Source organism: Apteryx rowi, unplaced genomic scaffold, assembly GCF_003343035.1.
Source record: "Apteryx rowi isolate R43461 unplaced genomic scaffold, aptRow1 scaffold_72, whole genome shotgun sequence".
Classification (NCBI taxonomy): Eukaryota; Metazoa; Chordata; class Aves; order Apterygiformes; family Apterygidae; genus Apteryx; species Apteryx rowi.
The window spans coordinates 1,979,475-2,002,099 of record NW_020451005.1 but is presented as its reverse complement, the minus strand read 5'-3'; the positions used below and the strand labels follow the sequence as shown (position 1 = coordinate 2,002,099).

Sequence of the window (22,625 nt, the reverse complement as noted above, 5' to 3'; positions counted from 1 at the left end):
AACGGCCCCATCCCGGCCCCGGCCGCGGCGCGCGGGCCGCACGGCGGGGAACCGTTAGACCGTTAAAGCCGTTGGGGGGGAGAGGGGGAGCCCTCCCCTGCGGGGGCCTTCGCGTCCCCCCCGCCGGGCGGGGGCCCGGCCGCCGTCATCTTCCCTGCGGGGAGCGACGGCGGGTCGGGCCCCGCGGCTGTTTTGAGTACCGAAAGGGGGGACTTAAAGCCCGGAGGCTCGACTTACCGGGCCCAGGCAGACCTCGGGGCCGCCGCGTGGCGGGGGCGGCCCGGCCCGCGTGGCCGGAGGGAGGGGTCCCCACGGGGCGCTGGGTCCCAGGCTGCCGCCTGTGCCGGCCGTAGCGAGCAGAACGCGCCCCGCTGCTGAAGTCACCGAGCCGTCGCCGTCCCTTTCTCGCACGCTGCAGCCTGCGCGCCGCGTGTCGCCTGCGAGGAGAGCTCAGGCGCGACGCCGGTGTGAGGGAAGCCTCGGGCTGGCGAAGCCGGCTTTGATTCCTCACGCAGGCAGGAGCGGGCGCAGCTGCACGGAGCATCCCTGCACCATCGCGCACCCGCAGGAAGCCATACGTACCGCGGGCGAGTGGCAGAGCTGATCTGCACCAGCTCCGCATGTCCGTCGAGTTACTCCTGTGCCCAGGCTAGGGCTGCTGCTTTGAGAGAGCTGCTGGATCTGGAACTGGGCTTGGGCAAGTGAAAAACAAAGACACATGCTGAGAAAGCTGAATTAAACAAGTTCAGCTTTGCCGTTTTTTTTTCTGGCCCATCAAATTGCRTAGAGAACTGCTTATTAATGTATTCCACTTACTTCCAGTCTACAGGTGCGGTTGAATTGCAAAATCCCCATTAAACCAAAGAATGCAGACATAACACAAAGAGTTGAAGAAACAAATGAATAGATTTCCTAGAGGCTAAGAATCGAAGCTCACCAGCTGTGCTTAATTCTCTGACCTGCAAACATAAAAACAAAGCTCAAGACAACCATAAGTCCAGATTTGTCTCTTCAAGACAAAGTACTGATTTGAGATTATTCCATCTTTTGATTATTTTAGGGTAACCATCATGATTTTTAACCAATAAAATGCAGAAAGATGCAGAGCTCACTTGGTGATCTGCTTGATTTGGCAAAGCCCATTTGTTCTTTCTGGAGAAAATAGTAATTTCCATCTGTTTATCAGTGTGAGTTTAATCTGGGCTAAAAAGTCATGGAAAGTTTTCTTCAGGTGGAAGTCCATTTCTCCATGCAGGACACAGGGAAAAACAGAGCAAAAAAAGGGGGGGGGGATGAATTTGAGGAAAAAAGCCTAATAAAGTCTTTTTAAAAGAAAAAAAAAACACTCAAGGCTTGACTGTTAATCAAAAGAACGTTMCTTACCTTACCCAGCATCATTGGAACCAGAATCTGGCTTAAGTTTTAAAAAGGAACCCTTTTCTCTTTTTTTACAGTTGTAATTTATAAAAGACTTCAGCTGAATTACTGTCTGTAAATATTCCTCTCCTGCTAAATGTACTGTGCTCTGGGATTTTGTTCAGAGCAAACATCTTGTTGCGAAGACAATAAACTAACTCGGAGCTTCTGAAAAAATTAGCACATTCCAAGCAGCAGCTATTCAAACAATACCACTATACCATCTTAACAGTCTAAGTTTTGATTATTTTTTCTAATATTGAATAATGTATTGCAATCTCTCATGAAAAATTTTAATTTTTAAACATAGAAAGCTGCTGCATACAATACAATGGTACATACTTATGTATGAACCAAAGCTAAAAATCCACTTCAAACAGGACGTGTTAGCAGAGAGACTTTGCTGTTGAAAATAAAGAGCTAAACCAGCAAACCAACTTTGTAAATATATGTGAAATATTAAATTACAGAAGGTAAAAGATAATGGTTTAATATACGTACTGTTCTATATGGAGAGTAGTTTTTCTCCATTCAGTATTCACCTTCCTTAAAGAATACACCTAAAAACATTCAAAAACTGTTACTGGTAAGATTTTAATTTTTTAAAATAATAATATGATAGCTACTTTAAATGAGATTATTTGGGGACTTCTATATGTGATAGTGTTGCCCTATACAGCTCTCTATGCCCTTTGTAATTGAACAGGCTATATATTAGTGTTATACATCACAAATACGTGCTACCTGATCTGAAACATGCTGAAGTCAAAGGAAAGACTCCAGAGACTACAGCATTTTTACTCCCTTCCTCTGACTCACAAAAATCTCATGTATCACAACTCAACTATGTTTTTACATTTGGAGGGACCAGAAAGAGGGGAGTTTGTACACAAAGGGTGGCAAAAATACAAGTACACTGGGGAAGTACTGATCCCATGTTGCTGTTAATATGGCTGTGGGATTTGACTGCAGCTTAGAGAGAGATCTGTGTGTGATGCTCATAGACAGCTGAGCTGAAAAGATACAGACTTCCCACATTAACACTCCATGAACTGCATCAGAGAAAGTTATCATATTAGCTGGCTGAAATTGTGTCATACTCTTATTTTTAGTACACTATTGTGCTTCTGGGAAATCTTCTGTTTAGCAAGGAATTGGAGCTAAACAGATATGTTATACAAGTTTTCTACAGGGGGGTTTAGACAACTCTCTGTGAGGTACTTGAAGGGCTGTGTGTTTTGGGGAAAGAGCACAGTGAATGCATAAGCCAGATATTTTATATGCATCTTTTTTAGTCCTGAGCCGCTGTTTGGGAACTACAGTTAATTTTTCAGACAAACAGTGGTCTGAAAGATTTCACTGAAAAAAAGATTTTTAATTTTTAAAAAGAAAAATATTGAGGTCCTCCTGAAGTTTCTCTAATTTAAAGCAAAACTGTGAAACAGAACAAGCAAGAATTTGCTGAAGACCTTGGCAAAGCATACTGTGTAGTAATTCATATATACATTTTCCATGTTGCCATTATTACCAGCATCGAATGGAGACTTTGGTCCAGGGGTATCAATCTAGATTTGAATTCTGCTCATTTTATATCTGTGCTTTTTTGTATTACTCACATAAGAGTATGCCAGCCAATGGCACAGCCAAAACTGCTCAGAATGCAGAAAAGGGTTGGAGTCAGCCCTTCGAAAGGTCTTATCCTGATAGCAAAATTATTTCCCAGAGAATCCTTAGATCCTCTACTGAAGTGCAATTTTCCCAGAATCCCTTGGTTTTAGTATTTACACACTAGCTATTTATATATTGTTTATGCTCCCATCAAGGCTAAGGGGGAACAATCAGAAATCAAGGTAGATGGACAGATGCAACAAATGCACAAAGTGGGATTGCACAAAGGACCAACAGTGAATACAATGGATACAACACTGAGCTACAGGCCAAGTGAGCATTTCAGTGCTGGGGAGCTGTAAGGCCTAACAAAAAAAATTACAGTCAGAATTTGGATAGGTAAAGTTCTTCAGTGTCAACGTACCAAGCTGACTGCTGCTTCCCCTGGCAGCATCTTGGAAAGCTGTCCTGGTTTTTCAGTCACAGCTAAGCTGTCATGCTGTGAGGGGATGGGATCTCGGTACTATGTCATGTAATGCCTCATGCCAGGATAGCAAGTATCACCTGTGCTTTTCAGACAGGTAACGATGAGTGGGTAAGAGAGGACTGGAAAAGGCAAGAGAGTTTTTATTTGTCCAAGGCACAATCCCTTCCCCAAACTGCCCCAGAAGTGCCATTACATCAGGACTGTGGCCAATGTCACAATCAAACTCTAAGAAGCAAGTGTCTTTACTGATGATGACACCAAACATTTTAATTATGAACAACTAGGAAAAGTTAAAATGGGGAAATCTAAGTTGAAGATAGGGGAAAGATGTTTTATTGCAGATACCATCAAACTCTCTTTGTAAGAACTGGCAAAGCCACATGAGGAAGGCTCCAGGAAATCCGAAATAATTTTGTAACATCTCTAGTATGGGCTGCGTAGCAGACAAAGGACACTGATTGGGAAGGATGGCCATCACAATGCTAGGAAACGGACAGAGCATACAGTTTTAAAAGCTTTTGTCAATAGAATTTCATTCCCAATTATTGTCACAGGACTCTCAAATTTTATTTTCTGCAATTCTTCTGGCAAAAGGCCAGTTCTCACATGACCTCTATAATTTTTTTTAATCATATCAACATATCAAGGAAATCATCTTTCCTTCGAGGCAGCCCATTTTTTCTTTTTTAAGAGAGCTGATTTCCCTTACAATTTGGAACCATTTCATAGGAAAACATAACCATAAATAATAATTTTTCTCTTACAGAAATGAACTAACACCTGCATGCTAACATCTGCAAGTCTTTGATTTTGCTACAATTATACTAGATGGAGCCCCCACACAGAGGATGCCATCCAAACAGGATCTTTTCTTATTATTGAAAAATGATTGTGCCAGGTGGCAACTTTGAACACATGTAAAGAGTGGATAATACACACCAGCACAGGATCCTTTGGAGATGTACTGCCTCTTCCATGCGCTGCAGCTGTTAAGTATCGGCTGTCTCTTCGAACAAAGATTACAACCAATTTTTAACCACACGCCTGCTTTCAGTCTGGGATAGCAACACAGAATCCAAGTGGATCTGAACTTACTAGATATGCTAAGAGTTAACAGGTTATTTTAGTAGCTATGCAGCTCTCCTTTATTACATTACTTTTCAGTAAGAGTTGGCATTGACTTTTCTATTTTTTTTTTCCTTAGGTGAACTGAGTCCCAACTTTCAGGGCTTCAGGAAGAGTACTGAAGTCTAAGAATATGTTTCACTTAGCAAATGCAGGTGTTGGAATCAACTCAGTGGGGCTCTTTTTTCTATAATGATGGCAAAGCCTTTGATCTACCTGCCCTCCCTGCCCAAAACTGCAGTCGGTAGGTAGGTGGCAGACAGCAGAGTCTGATACAGCAGCAACTATTGCTCATTTCGTTGTCACTCTATTGGTCACTGGCTGGCAGAGATCTCTGCAGAAATGCATCTAAAAATATTGTGAAAATTTGGCCTCCACTGATGAGAAAATTAAGTGGTGACTCATGCTCCGATCAGCTCTAGACTCAATTACTGCAATTTGATGGACTGAGAAGCTGATATTCCACCGAGACTGCAATTTGCTTAGGGGAGCAGCTGAGAGGCCTCATCGGCACCAATTGCTTCCAACACATCTCTCTTGTCCTTTTAATCACTAACAAATTTAATTTCACTTCTCACTGAAGATCTCACTCTCCACCTTTCTGGCAAGAAAGCAATTTAGAGGCTGGTTTCATGACCTCTGCTAGAGCTCTAGATTCCAGCAGGAAGCAGACCTGGCTGTAGCAATGCCTTACACCTCTATTTCTTGGCATTACTTTTTCTAGTCCTGAAAATCTAAAGCCACTGGAGAGCACTTGTCTGTACTACTCAAGAAGCTTACTTACCGTCCTGTAGGGTATTCTCTGTTGTATGAGAATTTTAGAGGAACTGTATACATAAACTTAAGAGAATTTAATTGAGTGCGTCCTCAAAAGAACTTATGGTCTAATGACCACGAGGGATCTGCGGTTCAGGCAGGAAAACCACAAAGAGGAGACAATGCCACCCCTTCTGCCACTGTTCCAATCTGATACTGTAGTTTTTATCTGGGAGACTGGGGGCCACCCGTGGAAGCAGGGACAAGAGAGATTACGTTTGTTACATGCTGGAAAGGGCAAGCTATCAAATATAAAGTAAAATACTCTTCATTTACTCTCTTCATACGCTACATTATCACAGTGCATTGTTAGAACAATGGCAGGGCTTTTCAAACAGCTTCCCTAGGGAGACTATTCTGCAGCTTAACAGCCCTTTCATCGGAGATGTGCAAGTGTAACTAAGGGCAGAATTTAGTCTCGTGTCTATTTAACGTGTTTGCAAGGGACTGCATTAGTTTCTGGCACTTTATAAAAATAGTAATATAAATGCAATTGAATTATAACAAAATGGAGAAACTATGATTTAGCCTCTTACTACACTGTGTTTCCTGAATGCATCAACATCTATTTAAGTGCAAAACAGTCTCCAGTTTAAAAATTGCTGTAGAGCTTCTGTATGAGATTATGATTCAATACAAAACACAATTCAGTGTTTGAAATTTCATTTTTAATGTCAGAATAACATCAGAAAAGTAATTCTTTCTCCATATGCAGACTTGCAGAAAATGTATACCAGGGACTTGGTCCTTACTAGTGATTTCTACATATACATCTGCTCGTATCTTATGTACGTATGCACTTACACAATATATGTGCTTGCAAACACACAATATTTCATCTTGCTTTCTAACCTCCTGCTGTCAAGATATTTCCATAGAAAACCACACACAAATAAAACTGAAGATGAAAATAATGACAAGGGAGCATGTTTGTTACAAAACAGGCTCCTCTTTCCCTGACTGCCAGAATAACATTTGGGACTGTATTTTCATAAAACCAAACTGCTGGATTACTCTCCTTTTGGTCTGTAAACAAGCACAACTGTCCAGCTTCTGCTGTGACTGTGGCTTTTCTGTCATATAGCCTATTCGAACTATGTAAAGGATATTAAAATGAAACAAAGCAAAACACAAACTATAGATCTTGATTTTAAATACGTAAGGAGTTATTTATCTTGGACCTGTTACTGGGGGGTTGTCATAAGCTTCTCAATTTAGAGCACAAAAGGGGAGATGAAATGTTTGAGTAACTCTCAACACAAAGGTGCTGAGAATCCCTGTGAACTCTGAAGTGCTGTTTCACTGTTTTTAAGGTTTTTTTCCCCATTATAGATATGTAGAAGCTAAAGTGTTAATGATCAAGAAAACCCTGATGTTTGAACATGGACAAAGTTCTCATTTGCCACTAGTTTTGTCTGATTATGTTCAATATTGGATGTCTCTCAGTTAAATATAAAGCTAAGAAATTGGAAACATTTGGAACTGTTTTAATCCTCTACTTAAAAAGTGCTGGTATTCAATTAATTTTCATCTGATTATAATTTATAGTATTCTCTGATTCTCACTTTTTTTCAAATGTACAACCAAGTATTTAAAGTTTTCTACATCCATATGAAAGAAACTGCAGAGAAAGAGGGCCTTCTTTCCCCAAATTTAGTTGATAAAATATTTTTATACTGTTCACAGATTTTCTTTAAAAATGACAAGCAAAGAATTTAAAAGGTTTATCCGCAAAAGAACAAAACTTCAGGTAACAGAAGTAAAAAGTTGACCTAGAGGATATGGAATTTTATCTTTTTTCTTACTAGTAAAATTAAATTCAAAACCATTCTGTTTATTAAAGACATACGCATAATAGGAAGGCATAAAACTAACAGCTTAACAGTATTCAAACATAACAGAATTGATATGAATAATTAAGTTTCATTAAGTACTTAAAAAATGTATTTCAGTTTTGCTTTATATTCCCTTCAGATCAACACCTCCAACACTCATTTAGGTTTAAGAAAAATCTAGGCAACATTTAGGCTGTCCCAAGAAATCAGCAATGACTTTGTAAAAGATCTAACAAAACTCTCTCTTAAAATAGTTTGAAATAGTCTTAAGCACAGAAAATATTTAACAAAGAAAAGAGGATATTTTCCATGGAATCTAAGCAAGTTGTTGGATGTACTGAAAATGGGAGATTCAGTACTCAGAGGTAGCTCAGTAAGAGTATTTGCAGTGTATTGACTATTTAGCATAGACACAACCCCAGAAGTGGAAAAAGTGACTCTATGCTGGAACTCTGCCTGTATATTAAAAAACAAAAACAAGAACAAAAAACCCCCCAGCACTCTCCGTGGACTTATTCCTTTGCCATTTAAAACCAATGGAAAGATTCACAGATTTCAGTCAGATTGGGATCAGGTCCTTACATACACTGGAAGTTCAAGGCAGATTTATGGAAACAGCACAGAGGGAAACTGTCCTGCATCTAGGCCCTCTGCTGCAATCAGGGTTTTTAAGCACTGACAGAGGAATTTTGACACACACATGGAGCCAATTTCTGGTTAGCCTACTTAAGAAAGGGGAACCTTTAATCTGGGCCAAGAACATACATGCTTTTCTCTCCAATTACCTCTCAGGCTGGCCTGTTTGTGGATCCACGTATGCTCTCCAGGGACACGCTGATCCATACTGCGAGCCCACTGCCCGCTGTCCTTTGCACCAGTGGCTGGTGAGAACAGAGCACAGCACTGGAGTGGACTGGTGGCAGATGGCGACTCTCAGCCCTCACACAGGCTCAGCGTGCCCAGTTTGATTCCCCTCCATGGAAAGAAGAGAATTCAATACATTACCACATCATGTACCTTTGTCATGCAGTTCTGTTACAATTGGTGATGATGATTTTGCACAAAGTGTCACTATCAACCCCTGATAATTTCTCATACAGATGGCAACAGAGCCGGTTTGCACTGACCATCAGTTAAAGCGCTGCTGATTGGTACCAAAGTACTTCCTTGTTGTTAAATTAGGAATAACAGACTAGATAAACCAAACATGATTTTTTCACTAAGGTAAAGGGATATGAGTTGCATGTACCTATTCTCATAGAAAAGATATTTGGCTTGTGTAAATAGCTATAGTGTTATCAGCGCTATGATAATTTACATCTGCTAAAGATCTGTTCCTAGGTGTCTGCAGTCAATGGTGCAACTGAGTGCAATGTTAACCATGACACACAAGACACATCTGCACTTAAATCAATCCCTGTTTGACCTATTTCTTTCATTCCTTTTAATGTCTTAATGTACAATTGCCAGCACAATTTTTGCAGATGGGTATACCTCAAGAGTCCAGACTAGTGCACTCTTCTGAAATCTTAATCTCTTGGATAAGATGCAGGTCTGGCTGTCTGTTTAAACATATGCCTGTGTTTGTTTCTCTTTACTCTACTTGTACAAATAGTATTTAATAATATCATTACAAATAGCAACACTTGATTTTTTAAAAAGTTCTGATTGATTATCAAATTAACTAAGATAGTGTACTTGTTACTATAAGGATCCTTTTAATTGGCAAAAAAATAATTGTGAACTTACTTGTCTGCACAAGCTGTTATTCATTACCAATGCGGCAGTATAGAAAATTTAGCTTGGTTTACTACAATAAAGACTCTGTTTAAATATGAGCATCCTAAATTCTGTCACTGCAGATCTCTGTGCATTGCACTGGGGGAAGGAAAAAGAAAAAGAAAAACAAAAATTTGTATTCTTCTGGGGTAAATTAAAAGATGTCCTAGCTGCAAACACAAATACTTCACTCAAAACCCAAGCACCAGACCATTTCTTTGAAGAAGCTTATGAGGCATTTAAGATATACAATGGCACAATATCATACAATGGAATTGAAAGAATTTTCTTGAAAAACCATTAACTTTGAAGGAATGTCTAGACAACTGTGTCAACAAATGCAAATAATTCATGCTTCTCAGCTTCTATCCAATGGATGGCCCCATGCTGAGAATACACAAACTCAGAAGAAAAAGGCATGTCACAGTCATATGACTAGGGAGTGTAACAGAATCACACACAAATTCAAGTCAATCTTGAAAAAAACCTTCAGAAAGCTCTTCCTCAGGGTAAGCCAGCAGTGGGATAGGCTTCTGGTCATTTTGGCTAGTTTAAAACAGAAACTTACAGCTGGTGCACCCTGGCTTCAAAGCAGGGGCAACGGAAGAAACACAGCTGTTAGTTATGATCATTCACTCTGTTAGAAAAATAAAAACTAAAGGACTCCAAAATACTGTACAACCTCTTGCAGTAACCATCGAAGTGGCTTCTGGAAACAATGTTTTTGTCAAAAAATGTATTTGTAAGGCACTTAAACAGGTATCTTTTTAATATATATATATGTATATATAAAAATAAAATATGCACTGAAGCAACATTCACAGATACCCAGTTGTCTCAATTGTCTGTGTGTACAGAATAGTACATATATACATTCACTGTGACACAGGCCACCTCCATCATTATACCTTCACGGGTGCTTTGGGCTGCCTGGTTAACTTCAGTGCCTGTGAACAGTAAAGAAAACAGTGACTTTTTTGCACTCCTAAAAAAAGACCAGCAACACAAGACAAGCTTTTTATTTTAGTAGCGACAAAATGCTCCATGTACTTCTGCAAGGCTGAGTGAGGTAGCAGCATGCAGCTGACAGACCCCTCTAGGTTTTGTACTGATCCGGGTTTTGTAATGATAATTGCTCTCTGGTAGCCCATCACAACCGCCTCATATACAGATAGCCTTAACAAGGAAACATTAGGAACACGGCCAGAGGGCTTCTGGAGGAAGCTGAGATGAGTCTCAGATGTCTTTTAGAAAGCAACTATTGGGACCCCACTCAAAAAAACCATCTGTGGCATAGATACAACAGTTTCTGACCTAGTTAGGGAAAGACTGTGAAGAAAACTTCTGCAAACATCTTTGTGTTTTCTGGCCTCCTTCCACATGGCTCAAAGCTTGCTCAGAGTATAGTCACTGCTGCAGTGGTGAATGTCAAACACCTGCAATGTTTATGCCTTCCTTTTGGAGAAAAGATAACACTAAGCCAAAGTCCACCAGGCCAGAGATAATCTTATACCAGGTGATATCTGAAGTCCTTGTAGGTTTAAAATGGCTGTAGCTTGACTCCACTCTTATTGAACATTTTTACACAGAGGAGAGAAACCACATGCCTTTACTTTAATGGCAAGATCCAGCTCTGTGTTCCCCTCAGGTCCGGCCAATTAAGGTAGATGAACTATTCAGTGTGTGACAGAGGTTCAACTCAAATGATAGGTGATCATGCCTCTAGTTTAGCAGGAAGAGGCCTCTCTAACTTAGGAAATATGTGTGATGGGCTTAAAAGATGTTAGGTTCTCAGCTGCTCCTGCGTACTGATGTGGTCACTGTGCAGGATGCCTTCTTTCGTGTGCTCTGGAAAAGGGCACAGGAAAGGCTCAGTGTTTTATTGTGTCTCTTTCCTATGGTATGAGAGCAGCACAGCCTGCACAGGATGAGATGGACCTGGAGGTGGAGAGCAGTGTTTCATGCAGTGAACCCCACAAGTCCACAGAGGTACACGCAAGTTTTCAATTAGCCTTTAATGCAGTATGAAGTATTGCAGGGAAAGAATGGAAAGTAGGAAGTGTTTTCAATGAACTGWTTACTTGAGAAATCACCTATTCCCCTAGGATATTTCTGCAGCTACTATCAATAATTAGGCTAAGTGATGAGCACCCTGCTGAGCTGTATGTGAGGACAGCATTTTCTGCGAGCAGCCCTTGACCCTGCCAGGGGGAATTGGTTAGAGAGAGGGGAAGTTCCTGACATTTGTAACCTCTGTTTTCCTTGGCTTTTTTGGGGGATGCCCTGACAGACTAAGGTTGCTCAGTGGGTGAGAGACTATCATTTCTAGAGGACTGGCTGAACAAACAATTTTCAGTTTGAGAGATGAAGTCTGATGGGTCTTCTATTGTAGATATTAACCTTTAATATTGTACATTTAAAGCTTGTAAGCACTACTTGGAAAACACTCTAGCACAAATGTAAACCCTTAAAAAAATCCAAACCTTTAAAAATAAATAGGCTATATTCCCTCCAGAAACACCAGCATTCAGAACACCAGCATTTAACTATTGTTAAATCTAGCCATTTGAGATTAAACTTTTGGATATTATTTAGCAAGAGACTTAGGAGAGAGACATCATTCCACATCTTGTTTGGGAAAACAATTTTTTACTTTGTAGTTTGGCAGATTCTACTGCCATATTTACAAACTAGAAATACCTTAGTGTAGATGAACCTCTAAATATTTAAATTCAATTTCATACAAGCAGATCACATGTACTATCATAATTAAGTAAGAATGTCACTGCATTTGAGTACTGTGACTGGATAACCGCCTCCCCCTGCAAGAGAGATGCCAAAATGAAGCCAAGGTGTTTACAGAAAATAAACATCAAGGGTGATGATGACATGTTTATTTTCAAAGCAGGAGACCATTATCCAGTCACAACATTTTATTATAYTTATTGCAACTGTACCAAACCCAACCTCACTGATTTTTTTAAGAGTAATTAAAATAACATTTGTGAATAATACAGAAGACCTACTGAAGAAACGGCTTCAAAAGAACAATGATCCCCCAAAGTMGTTTTACAGTAGCATTACAGTCTGATTAGCACAGAAGGCTTATTTGATGCTTAATGAATAAGAAACTAGTGCTGGTGAACTTTAAATCTCTCTAGTACTGGTTGACTTTCCTGATGCCCTGTTCAAAGGCTGTGTTAATGTGCAGCAACTGACAGCAGCCCCGATAGGCCATCAAAGCCCCTGAGGATCAGGGACATCTGGACGAGCTCCAGCCACATTCCCTGTCTTGGCAGCAGGGAGCAGTGAGATGACAAACAGAAGCCAGCATTGTGGGGATCATTCTCTCACTGGTGGTGTCAACTTTAGGCTATCTTTCTGCAGGAATAGCACATAATTTCCCTTACACAACCTTTAATGAGGTCTACTAATGTCTCTTGATAATTTCTGTTGGAAAAAGATTTTTTAAAAATTGTCATGACTTTCAGACCAACAGAGTCTCAGAAATGATACATGATTCTCAAATATCCATTTTTGGATGTTGAGATGGGTATATCTTAACAAGATGTGGATTTCTGGGCAAAATTCCTGAAAATTGGAAGCTTTCCTGCTTTTTATAATTCAGGTAACCGAAAGTGGATTCCCATAAAATTACAAATTTGGGAATTTAGTATTCAACTTAGCAATGTGACTTCAGTGGAACGAAGCTAGTAAAATGGCCTGTTGGTCTGGGCCGAAAATGGGAAACATGAAAGATTGTCCACTGACAAGTGGAGAATGCAGAGTACTGGTGGAACTGGGCTTCCTACAATATATGTCTTGACCTTTACCTAGAATGACTGTGTATGGGTCACAGACTACTTCAGCTGCCACAGCCTCTTAATCCTTATCATCTCAGAACATTAAAGACAGCATTAAAATCAGTTGTAAGGACTAGCTTTCTGTGAGATGGTTACTCCTGTTCTGAGAACTGGACCAAAACCATYGCAATTATTTCATCTAGGTCACAGAAAGGCTGTCAGATGTGAATACTTTCAATCAGTACAGACCTAAGTGGAATTTGAATCACTGATGTCAATGTGAAAAGCTCTAGCTTATAGGCTACAATCCTACCAGTCATCCCACACCATATTTTTGATGTGAAATATGACACACCGGCCTCTCACAGACTTCTTGCTACCATAAAGGGTAACCAAGTAAAAAAAACATTTGAAAGATTTAGTCCTTCTTCTACACAATTCACAAAGGACCCTCATTTTACCTGGTTTCCCCAGCTCCCATGCCAGTGGACAGTGGACATCTCCCCAAGACAGGTCCAAAGCTAGGATTATTAGCAAAAGACTGAACCATTCTTATCAGGCATAATTTGTAATTTGAATGCTTGCTACTATGAAAAGAGCTAGCTGCAGAGGTCTAACTTCTGGATTTGAATTTTTTCAAAGCCAAGGGGGATAAAGTCCAGGGTTTTTAATTTCATGCTGCTGTGACTATCACTGTAACAAAAGGAAGTAAAGAAACAGATAAATTGCTACCATGGGATCTACAACAAGGAACCTGAAGAGTTTTAGACTTGTGTTTAGGTGTTTTTTCCTCACAGCAGCCTTTCATTATACATGAGTAAGAGCAATTCTTACCTTTTGCCTAGAAACCATCCAAGATTTTATTGTTGGTACCAACAGACTGCCAAGAAGAATCTGAGCAGGATGATAGATGAGTAAGGGGACAGAAATTAAGGACAGGTGCTCGTATCCTGCAAACACTATCTTCAGCATTGGAATCCCTGCAGGCAGAAAAACAGAAGACAGACACTAACCTCAGATTTTGTGCCAAGGATCACAGTGAAACATTTTATATTGCATTGAGATTTCACCAAAACACCGAAAAGGAAACAAAATGAAGACTCAGGAGTATTTTAAAACAAACAAACAGAAGAACATAAACAAAAAATTCCACTGCAGAGAAAGTTTTTCAGTGGCAGGAAGGAAGGAGTAGGGGGATGCCATAAAAGATCTTTTCTAATTATGTTGATAGCTGTCAAACTTCTGCTGAACACTTGATGTAAAATGCATTCTGCTACAGCATGAATGTTTTGTTGTTGAGCAGAGTCCTGTACTCTTTATTTACTACTTCCTCTTGCTGTGCTCTATTTCAACTTGTTCACCATCCAACCTGCCCAATTCCTGCTTGTAACCTTTCTTCAGTGCTTTCATCACTGGAGGAGGGTTGTGTTTTGCTTGCATACTCCCCACCAGTAGGTAAGTACTGAGATGACAACTGCCTCCTGTGCTCTGGCCGATTCACACAGACAAGGTAGAGCACCAAGTACTGTACAGGTGAGTGCTCACACATTAGAGAGCAAAACTCTCTGCTCTACCTGTGTGTTTCAGAAGAGGGAGAACAAGAGAGGGAAAAGGTCTAATGACCTGAGTGAAAGTAAGAAGTGGTCATGTCTATGGAGAATTAGGGAGCAGCTGGAGCATAGAAGTTGCTAGATGTTGGAAGACATGAGTCTTTAGAACTAGGGATAGGCTATTTTTCCTATGAGCTTGAATTTGGAATCAACAGTGCTAATTCTATTAGACTTTTCCATGCATAATCTTCCCACCTGTTGAAGATGAAGAATGTAAGATTAAATTTGATTTTGTTCTGCTGTAATGAAACAGATTATGTTTACTTCAAACATGTTATTGTTCAAAAGAATCTGTTTAAATCATGAAACTTTGCTACCATGCTCCACAAAGCATGTACGCAGGCAAAACTTGTTAACAATCTCTGCCTCGTCTGACCAGACGTTTGGATAATCACAAACGAGAGTGGCTGCTATACCTCAGGAGAGGACATACCTTATTTTCTACCTGATTTAAACATCATTCTAGGAATCTTCCACCAGCACCAACCTTGCAGTGAAATAGACTAGACAGAGTTTTCACAGAGCTCATCTGTGTGTCTCCTTTCTTAGCAGCCATAAAAAGCTGAGTTGCGGCACATGCCCTCTACTCCCCAAGCAGTAGGTGTTTCAGATCAACCAAAGTTGCCATGTTTACATAAACTTTTCTCTGTCTTGGGTATATTCCTCTTCTCAACATCTTTCCAGGTCTCCCTTAATAAAAGTTGCCTCCTCCCTAGGTGAGGAAACATAACTTATTTGTTGAATATTTACTGCTCCACCAGTGCACCACTATCCCTGACACACATCTAGGCTTGCTGAAATCTTCATGGTGTTTCCACAGCACAATTTCTTTTAATTAATTTAATTAGCTTCATTACATTAAATCACTAACAATCTAGTCCCCATTATAGTAGCCTTTACTTATGTGGATATTTCCAGGGAAAGGCTAAATCAAATAAAGGTTTGCAGGCTTAATTTCAATATTATTAAATAATTACCTTCAAAAACCATCATGGACCTATCACCAAAACAATAAAGCTGCTTATTATTAACACTAATTTCTGGGGCTTGGGAATAGATAGTATTTGGATAGAAATTAAATAGGCATTTGCATTACATTAAAGAGTGTAATTTACTTCAAATGCCCATCATACTGTTTTGGTAAACAGATAATGGTTTTATTGCTTGTTTCCCAGTTTGAACTTCAGCCCTGTGGAACCTTTTTTGTTCTCTAACTACACAGAAATAATCTAGATTCTTAACTTATGAACATGCTATATTTACATTCACAAGACGGTACCTGGTATTTCGGTAGTGCAGTTCATCCATAGATCCAAAAACTCTTTAGTAAACTGAACAGGGCTCGTACAGAGAATCAGAGAACACTAAAATGACTAGCCTAAGATCATACAGCAAACTAATGGCAACAGAATGGACTGAAAGTGACTGAGACAGTCTTTAAATTACTATACATGTTCTGGACTGAAAGAAAATATGAAAAATTCTAGCCTAAAAGGTAAATTCTCTAGAGGAAGGCTATTTCAGTAAACTATGAAAAGAAAATTAAAGTTGTCAAATATAAATACAAAATACTATAATTAGTATGACAATATAATTAGATCACTGTGTAGAAAGAGGTTCTTAATTCACAGTTTGTTTAAATACATGTCACAACAATAGGTTCTTGTGAACCACTAATGTGCAGTTAAAGTTCCTATTATTTACTGGGAAAAACTAACCGGTGAAAAGAAGTAGTAATAATTTTTGCAGGTAAGCATTAGTTTAATGAAATGAAAAAAAAAAGCCTTGTTCTCTTTTTACACCCTTTCTGATTTCTGTAATTCCAGTCAATATGCAACACTCTTGGGAAATATTTCATGACAAGGATCCACAGACCGCAGCCTCAAATGCTTGTGTCAGTAATGGTACCACAAAGCTAAACGAAACAGCACTGGGATTTTATTTATTTTCAAAAATATTCTCTAAACTTTTTCACAGCAATACATAGTAATTGCAAGTATCAGTATGATTGCTAATGCTTTCCAAATGCCTGAAATAAAAGAACCAAAAGATTTTACCAGGGATAAATGTGAGACTCATGCAAATTGTTAACTAGGAAAAATATATTTTAACAGATTTTCTTTCCTCTTTTAAGATGCAAACATTTGTAAAAGATTTATAAAATATATATATATAAAAAAAAGAGAAAAACAAATCCCAGCCAAAGGAAGAATACTGACACTATAATGCCTGGGCTGATCTTGTATGCTAAGTCTTAACCTGCAACATATTTTCAAGATGAGGTTATGAACCAGGTTAACAGAAGCTGTAACAGAAACACTGATTGAAACAGTAGYGACAAGACCAGGTGCTGCTATAACAAAACTAATGAAGTGAGCAAGATGGGTGTAAAACTTTCAGATAGACAGGAATGAAGGAATGAAGGTGCTAAGCAAAAAGGATCTGGTTATCTTTATTTTGGGCTGTCCACTACTCTCTTGCTCATCTGCTATAGCCTATTGCTTCCAGTGCTAATGGAACATGATAGGGCTGTATTAGTCAAGCAAAATTTTACACAGGATCAAATCACATATATTATAAACCAAACCATACCATTAGCTTAGTTATAATTCTCTTAAGTTTCCTCAAAGTACACAGTGGCTCTTTCTTTTTCCCCACCTTTGCAAGCTGGAGTATTAAGGTGATATTCTGTATTCATGTGTATAAAGAATAATAATTGTAAGGATTTTATATTTTGTTTTCAGAGAGTCACTGAATCAGGCTCATATGCACTTTAGGATAATTGGACTGACTTCATGGGTGTTCAACCTGATTAACACTGAAAGAGGAACACTGGCACTATCAGTTTACATATAATTTTTCTTTTGCTAAGTTTTAATACTGCTCTCATGGTCTGAGGGCTCACATGACAAGCACCCATTCAAGTTACAGTTTTCCAGCCGCTTGGTTCTGCACCTCTGCCAAACATCCTCCTCACCCGCTACCTTTTATCCAAACTGAACAGCTAAGTGTGTCTCTGCCATTTGGTGCCAACTTGGGCAGCTTCACTCAAAGTAGGGGTGCAACACGGTGCTGAGCTGCCAAACTGTTTTTAACAGCCTTGTTGCTTGGAGGGGGGCTGACCACGCGTCGTGCCAGGCCCCCAGTCAGGGCTCTACTCCATCCTCCCTCAAAGGACAAGGAAAATGGATACTCAGCTGGGTGAGAAAACAGCACCTCACCAGGCTTAAAGGAGGAGAAACAGAAGGGAGAAAAGACCGAGATCATTCCACAAATATCCCTTACAAACAAGATCATTGATATTCCCAGGTTTTTCACCCTGAATTTCCCTCTTCTCCTCTGTTTGGCTCTAGTTTCTCCCTCCTGTGCCTCCTATCAGTGCTCACCCATGTTCCCACATCCCTCCTCGCTCTTAAGCTCTTGAGTTGACAGGCTCTCTTGCTCTTTCTTTCCCTTTGTATTTTCTCTCTCCCTCTTTTATTCCTCTTCTTCTCTGCCCCTGTGCTTCTAGCCTGGTTGTTTTGGCTTCCCAAGACCTTTGGTTCTGCTCTCACTTGCAGTAAGGTAAATTGTGGGGACTTCCACTAAAATTACTGAGCTCCCAGCAGACCCACTGTAATGAAGAGAAGTGGGGTAGGCCTGTGATCAGGAGTATATTCTCATTTTCCTCCTCCTGTTTGCATCCTCACACAGCCCCTTTCATATAAGAAGCTAGTACACCTGAAGAAAAGCCAGCAAGAGCAAAGCTGCTYTTCTTTCCTCCGTGAACTACAACAACAGCAAGGAGGAGCAAGAGGACTGCTCCTAAGGTCTGGTATAAGAAAGCCCTATTTGCTCTCCATTGCTCCAGAGCATCGCAATTTGGCTCCAAGACTGCAGTTTACCAACCCTGACCTAAGGCCACTGTTTCCCTAGTAACCTGCTCAACTGAAAGCTATTTATCCTCCCTACAGCTTTGCACCCTGTACAACAYCCCACATCCCCTGTTTCCCCTTTGCTACTTTCACATTTGGTCGTCACCTTTTTAAAAGGCCCATGAAAATATTATGCTGGACTTCACTACATTTAGTTAACAGTAAAATAATAATAATAAAAAATCCTAAAAGATTTGAAGGTATTTTTAAGAGAATTTAAATATAGGACTCTCTTCATCTAGCTATCACTGCAGTAATATAAATGAAGCAAATTAATTTTAATGCTCCAAGGTACTGATTCTGTGTCACTGTGACTGACAGGATCCAACTAGACTTTATGAGATGGCATTTGACTTTATGGAAGTGAGCACTATGCACACATTTACAATTTTACAGGGACTTTAAGCTGTCATGCTGAAAAATGTTTATAAAACATTAATCAAAAAATGCCTCTTTAATACAATGCATTGTCTGAAAGATGTTAGAAGGCACATATTGTAAATGGATTCTTTTTCTGACTAAAGTAATTTCTACCAAAAGCTTTTCCCCACTGCTATACAAGTACACAGTGTGGAGAGATAAAGAGCACTTTCTCAGCACATTACTACCTGATCCAAACACCTGGGAAATCACTAATGTACAGCATGCCATATTTCCATGTCACACATGACACATTTGTCTAAAATTACCCAACAGAGTTTGACATTGCAGCATATTCCATAGCAGAGCTTTCAACTGACATCTGCCAAGTAAGAACTTCAAGTAAGAGCTTTCTTCTTCTAACAAGCAAGTAAGGGTTTTCTTTTATCCTATACCCAAGATGGAAGTGATAAAACAATAAGTATTGGAACTCAGGGTTTTTTTTACTTTAATATGTTTATTTTATGCTCTCTGAATTTGTAAGCTTCCCTCAAAGCAGTGTTTCATCATTTGCTGTTTCTATCACATTGCAATGGTTTCAGAGAACTTAATAGAACATTTTTATTACCATCAAAACCTGGGCCATTATCTCTCGCACCCAAAGCAGAATTACTGCTAGATGCTCTACTTACGTACTTTATGGTATAGGCTTTTTCCCCTTAAATGTCTGCATAACAAACAATTTATCCTAAACTTTATTGCTTACATTACTGAAACACATTCCAAATCACAAGATACTCCAGCATTTCTTCTTAGGAAAAGAGGTTTGGTACAAAACAAAGAGGTCAACACTAAGGCTATGGAACCACAAGTCATTCAGGAAATCAGAATGAAAAGCAACTGTCACACATAGGCAGTGGAAATACTTAAAAGAAAAGCCTTAGCCAGTGGATTTTCAGTGCTCTTTTCTACTCATCTGTACATTTCAGAAATCTCAATTGTCACAGTCTCTAAGCATAATATACAAGATGAAGCAGATGTATGATGGTAGCTTCTCTGGCCCCCTCCATGCTACTCTGTCTTTCTGAAGGATCATCTCAGGGGTTGATGTGTAAAGAACATCAGTAGGTCAAATAGTTGTTTTTTTTTTTTTTTTTTTTTTACAGAGAAGAGGCCTGTCAAGGTGGGCATATACTGCATTAAACCCTGCCTAAGCTCCCAGAGCAGGGTTTTTCTGAACTTACCCCAGCAAAGACAGTGCCAAAAGACCATCTGAAAATTTAACTCCAAGTTTCAGAACAGGATGGCACACAGCCCCATGACTGCATGGTGGGGGAGGGTGGTGAGATACCGGCTAAGTCTAGTTTAGAAGATTAGAACAAGATTGTTCATGCAGATATCTACCAGAACAGAGAGATGCTGCTAAACTCTTGTTTGCAAGCTTTCTTAAGGGTTTCCTTGCTTTTTTTTTTTCTTTTTGAAGAAAATCACACTGCAATGGTTAGTCTTGATGAGACAGAAGTTTATACACTATGCCTGTCCTCCATGAAGGCTAGCCAGGGATAGATGTTGTTTCTGGCCCCTATTATGAATCTGCTATGACACACTGATATCACAATAAGAGAAGATGTTTTTGATAAAATAACTGGTTAAGGATCCTTTTTCCTATATACCTACCCACTCCAGAATATGCACTGAAGTCAAGTTAAAGGCTCTTTCCTCAGGACCRAACGACACCTTACAGCTAATCACAATAGAAATACTTGCTGCCTACTGCCTACTGACTATTGCATTTCAGCTGAAGAAAGCACCTTCCAATTCTTTCTAGGAATATGAAATCACATTAACTAAGAGCAAGAAGAGACTACTTGAAACTGAGCCTAAAACAAGCAGCCTAGCTCTTCCCCAGATGAAAAATTCCTCAGAGGAGCATCTGGGAGGCCCTTTCCAGCCCCACTCCAGCTGCCGCTCTGGGATTTCTTTTGCTTGTAGCTCCAACCAAGAGATCCTACATTGAGTCATTTTATACTAGGCAAAAGGATCAAGGTTGAGAGAAGTAATAGATGATCACTGCTACTCTCTTGTCCAGAAGGAAATAGTAGTAGTATCTTCATGATGAGATTCCATCCACGGTGGCTAGACAGGCTGGTACAATGATTTGTGGCACTTTTGGTTCAATCACACCTTGGTGACAAAACCTAGTGTCACCATGGAGATTTGACCTTTGCCAGTAGGCAAAAAAGGAGATCATGCATCAGCACAGCTACAACTGCCTCCAGGTGATATGACACTTGGTATCCAATTGGGAAGAGTCTGCTGTATTTGTAGCAGTTGAGACTACATTCCCCTTCCTGCTTGCCCACAAGTAAGTGGGTGTGAAGATTTGCGCTTAAAATATTTTCATGAAAAAAGGAAGACCATTTTCTCAGTATATTTTCACATTTCGGCTCAGTCTTAAATGTGATGGAAAGCAAAAAACAGGCTAATGAAGTGGTAAAAACATCTAAGAAGGAGGTTTTACAAGGGACTGGTGAGAGATTAAAGAAGTCTGGAAAGGCTGCAGAGGAAAATTGCAGAATGGAGGGCAATACTAGTTCAGCTGGGAAATCTACATAGCTCCTAATCTTCAACATTTTCACCTTCATCCCACTCACTGGGAAAAGAACAATGATTTACTGGATTATTCAACAGGTCCTTGCATTACACTAGATGACTTAACTCGTTTGGAGCACTAGAATTATTGGGAAGGCTCTGTACTGAATCACTGAGTGATGTGATTACATCACATTGGCCATACAGTTACACTAGGGTGCATGAATTTCACCGTCTGAGATGAAGTACTACCTGTCTGAGACCCACACTGGGCAGTAAAAGACCGGCCTGGTCTAATATATGAATAAAGAAGAAGGAGGAAGAGAAATAAGGAATAAGGTATTTCTTTTGTCATTACCTTAACAAAAATTTAAAAAGGAGAAAATCTAATATGCTTTGCATGCTTTTACTAATTCTAGTTTTTTAAGTTTTTCAGGTAATTGAAATCAGAAACTGTGCACAGAAATCAGCAACTGTGCAATGTAAGCACAGTTACTAGGAAACAGCACATCTTGATACTATCAAAATTTTAAGTAAATAAAAATGGAAAAGATGGGAGAAAGAGAAAGAGCGTACAGTTTGATCTATTTCTGGATTTTCAGCAGGTGCGTTCAGATTGGAAGTGATGTTTAATGAACGACACAGACAATCTTACCAGCTGCTGACAATGAAACATTTAACACCAACAATCCAAGACTAGTGCCTATGACTCCAGAACACCTTCACCTGTTTGACAACACTGTAGTAGTAATTAGTTAACAGGGAATTCAAGAATGAATCGAACCACCATGAGTCATATTTTAAATGTGATTTATCCTTAATTTGGGACCACAATGCAGGCATAGGAATGCAGTAAGCTGATTCTAGCACTTCAGTGCTTTCTTTATTGCTCAGATATCAAGGCACTCTTCACACAGATAATACACTCAAGGCATAGGATAATTTCTTCCTTGTAACTCGCCAGTAATACCTAAACTTGTGCACACAAATGAATGGAATCTAAACACTTCCTCCCCTTCTCTATAATTCTTTTAGCCAATACTTTTTGAAGGTTTAATAAGTTAGACCCACTAATAAAAGGAATTCTGGACAACAGACCGACAAATTTCCTAAAAACATGAAGCTGAGTTTATTACTACATTACTACCCTTTCCATACATAGCTGATGCTAGGAGCTCTCTCAGCACTGAAGTTTTGAATATGTGGATTTTGTTTACATATACTATTAAAAAAGTCATTATAAACATGTTTGATAGCCACCCTTATATTTGTAAACACAA

General features: G+C 39.5%; 1 protein-coding gene across 1 annotated transcript in view; it reads right to left on the bottom strand.

Moving 5' to 3' along the window:
* Positions 1-6,103: 6,103 nt before the first annotated feature.
* SLC10A7 (solute carrier family 10 member 7) overlaps positions 6,104-22,625 on the bottom strand; it is a 174,570-nt gene continuing 158,048 nt past the window's right edge. Inside the window, exons 13-15 of the mRNA XM_026087539.1 lie at positions 13,704-13,849; positions 9,975-10,013; positions 6,104-9,165 (exon numbers count right to left, since the gene is read on the bottom strand). Of these exons, the coding sequence (XP_025943324.1) occupies positions 9,085-9,165; positions 9,975-10,013; positions 13,704-13,849 (266 nt within the window). The 3' untranslated portion in view covers positions 6,104-9,084. The remainder of the gene's footprint in view (positions 9,166-9,974; positions 10,014-13,703; positions 13,850-22,625) is intronic.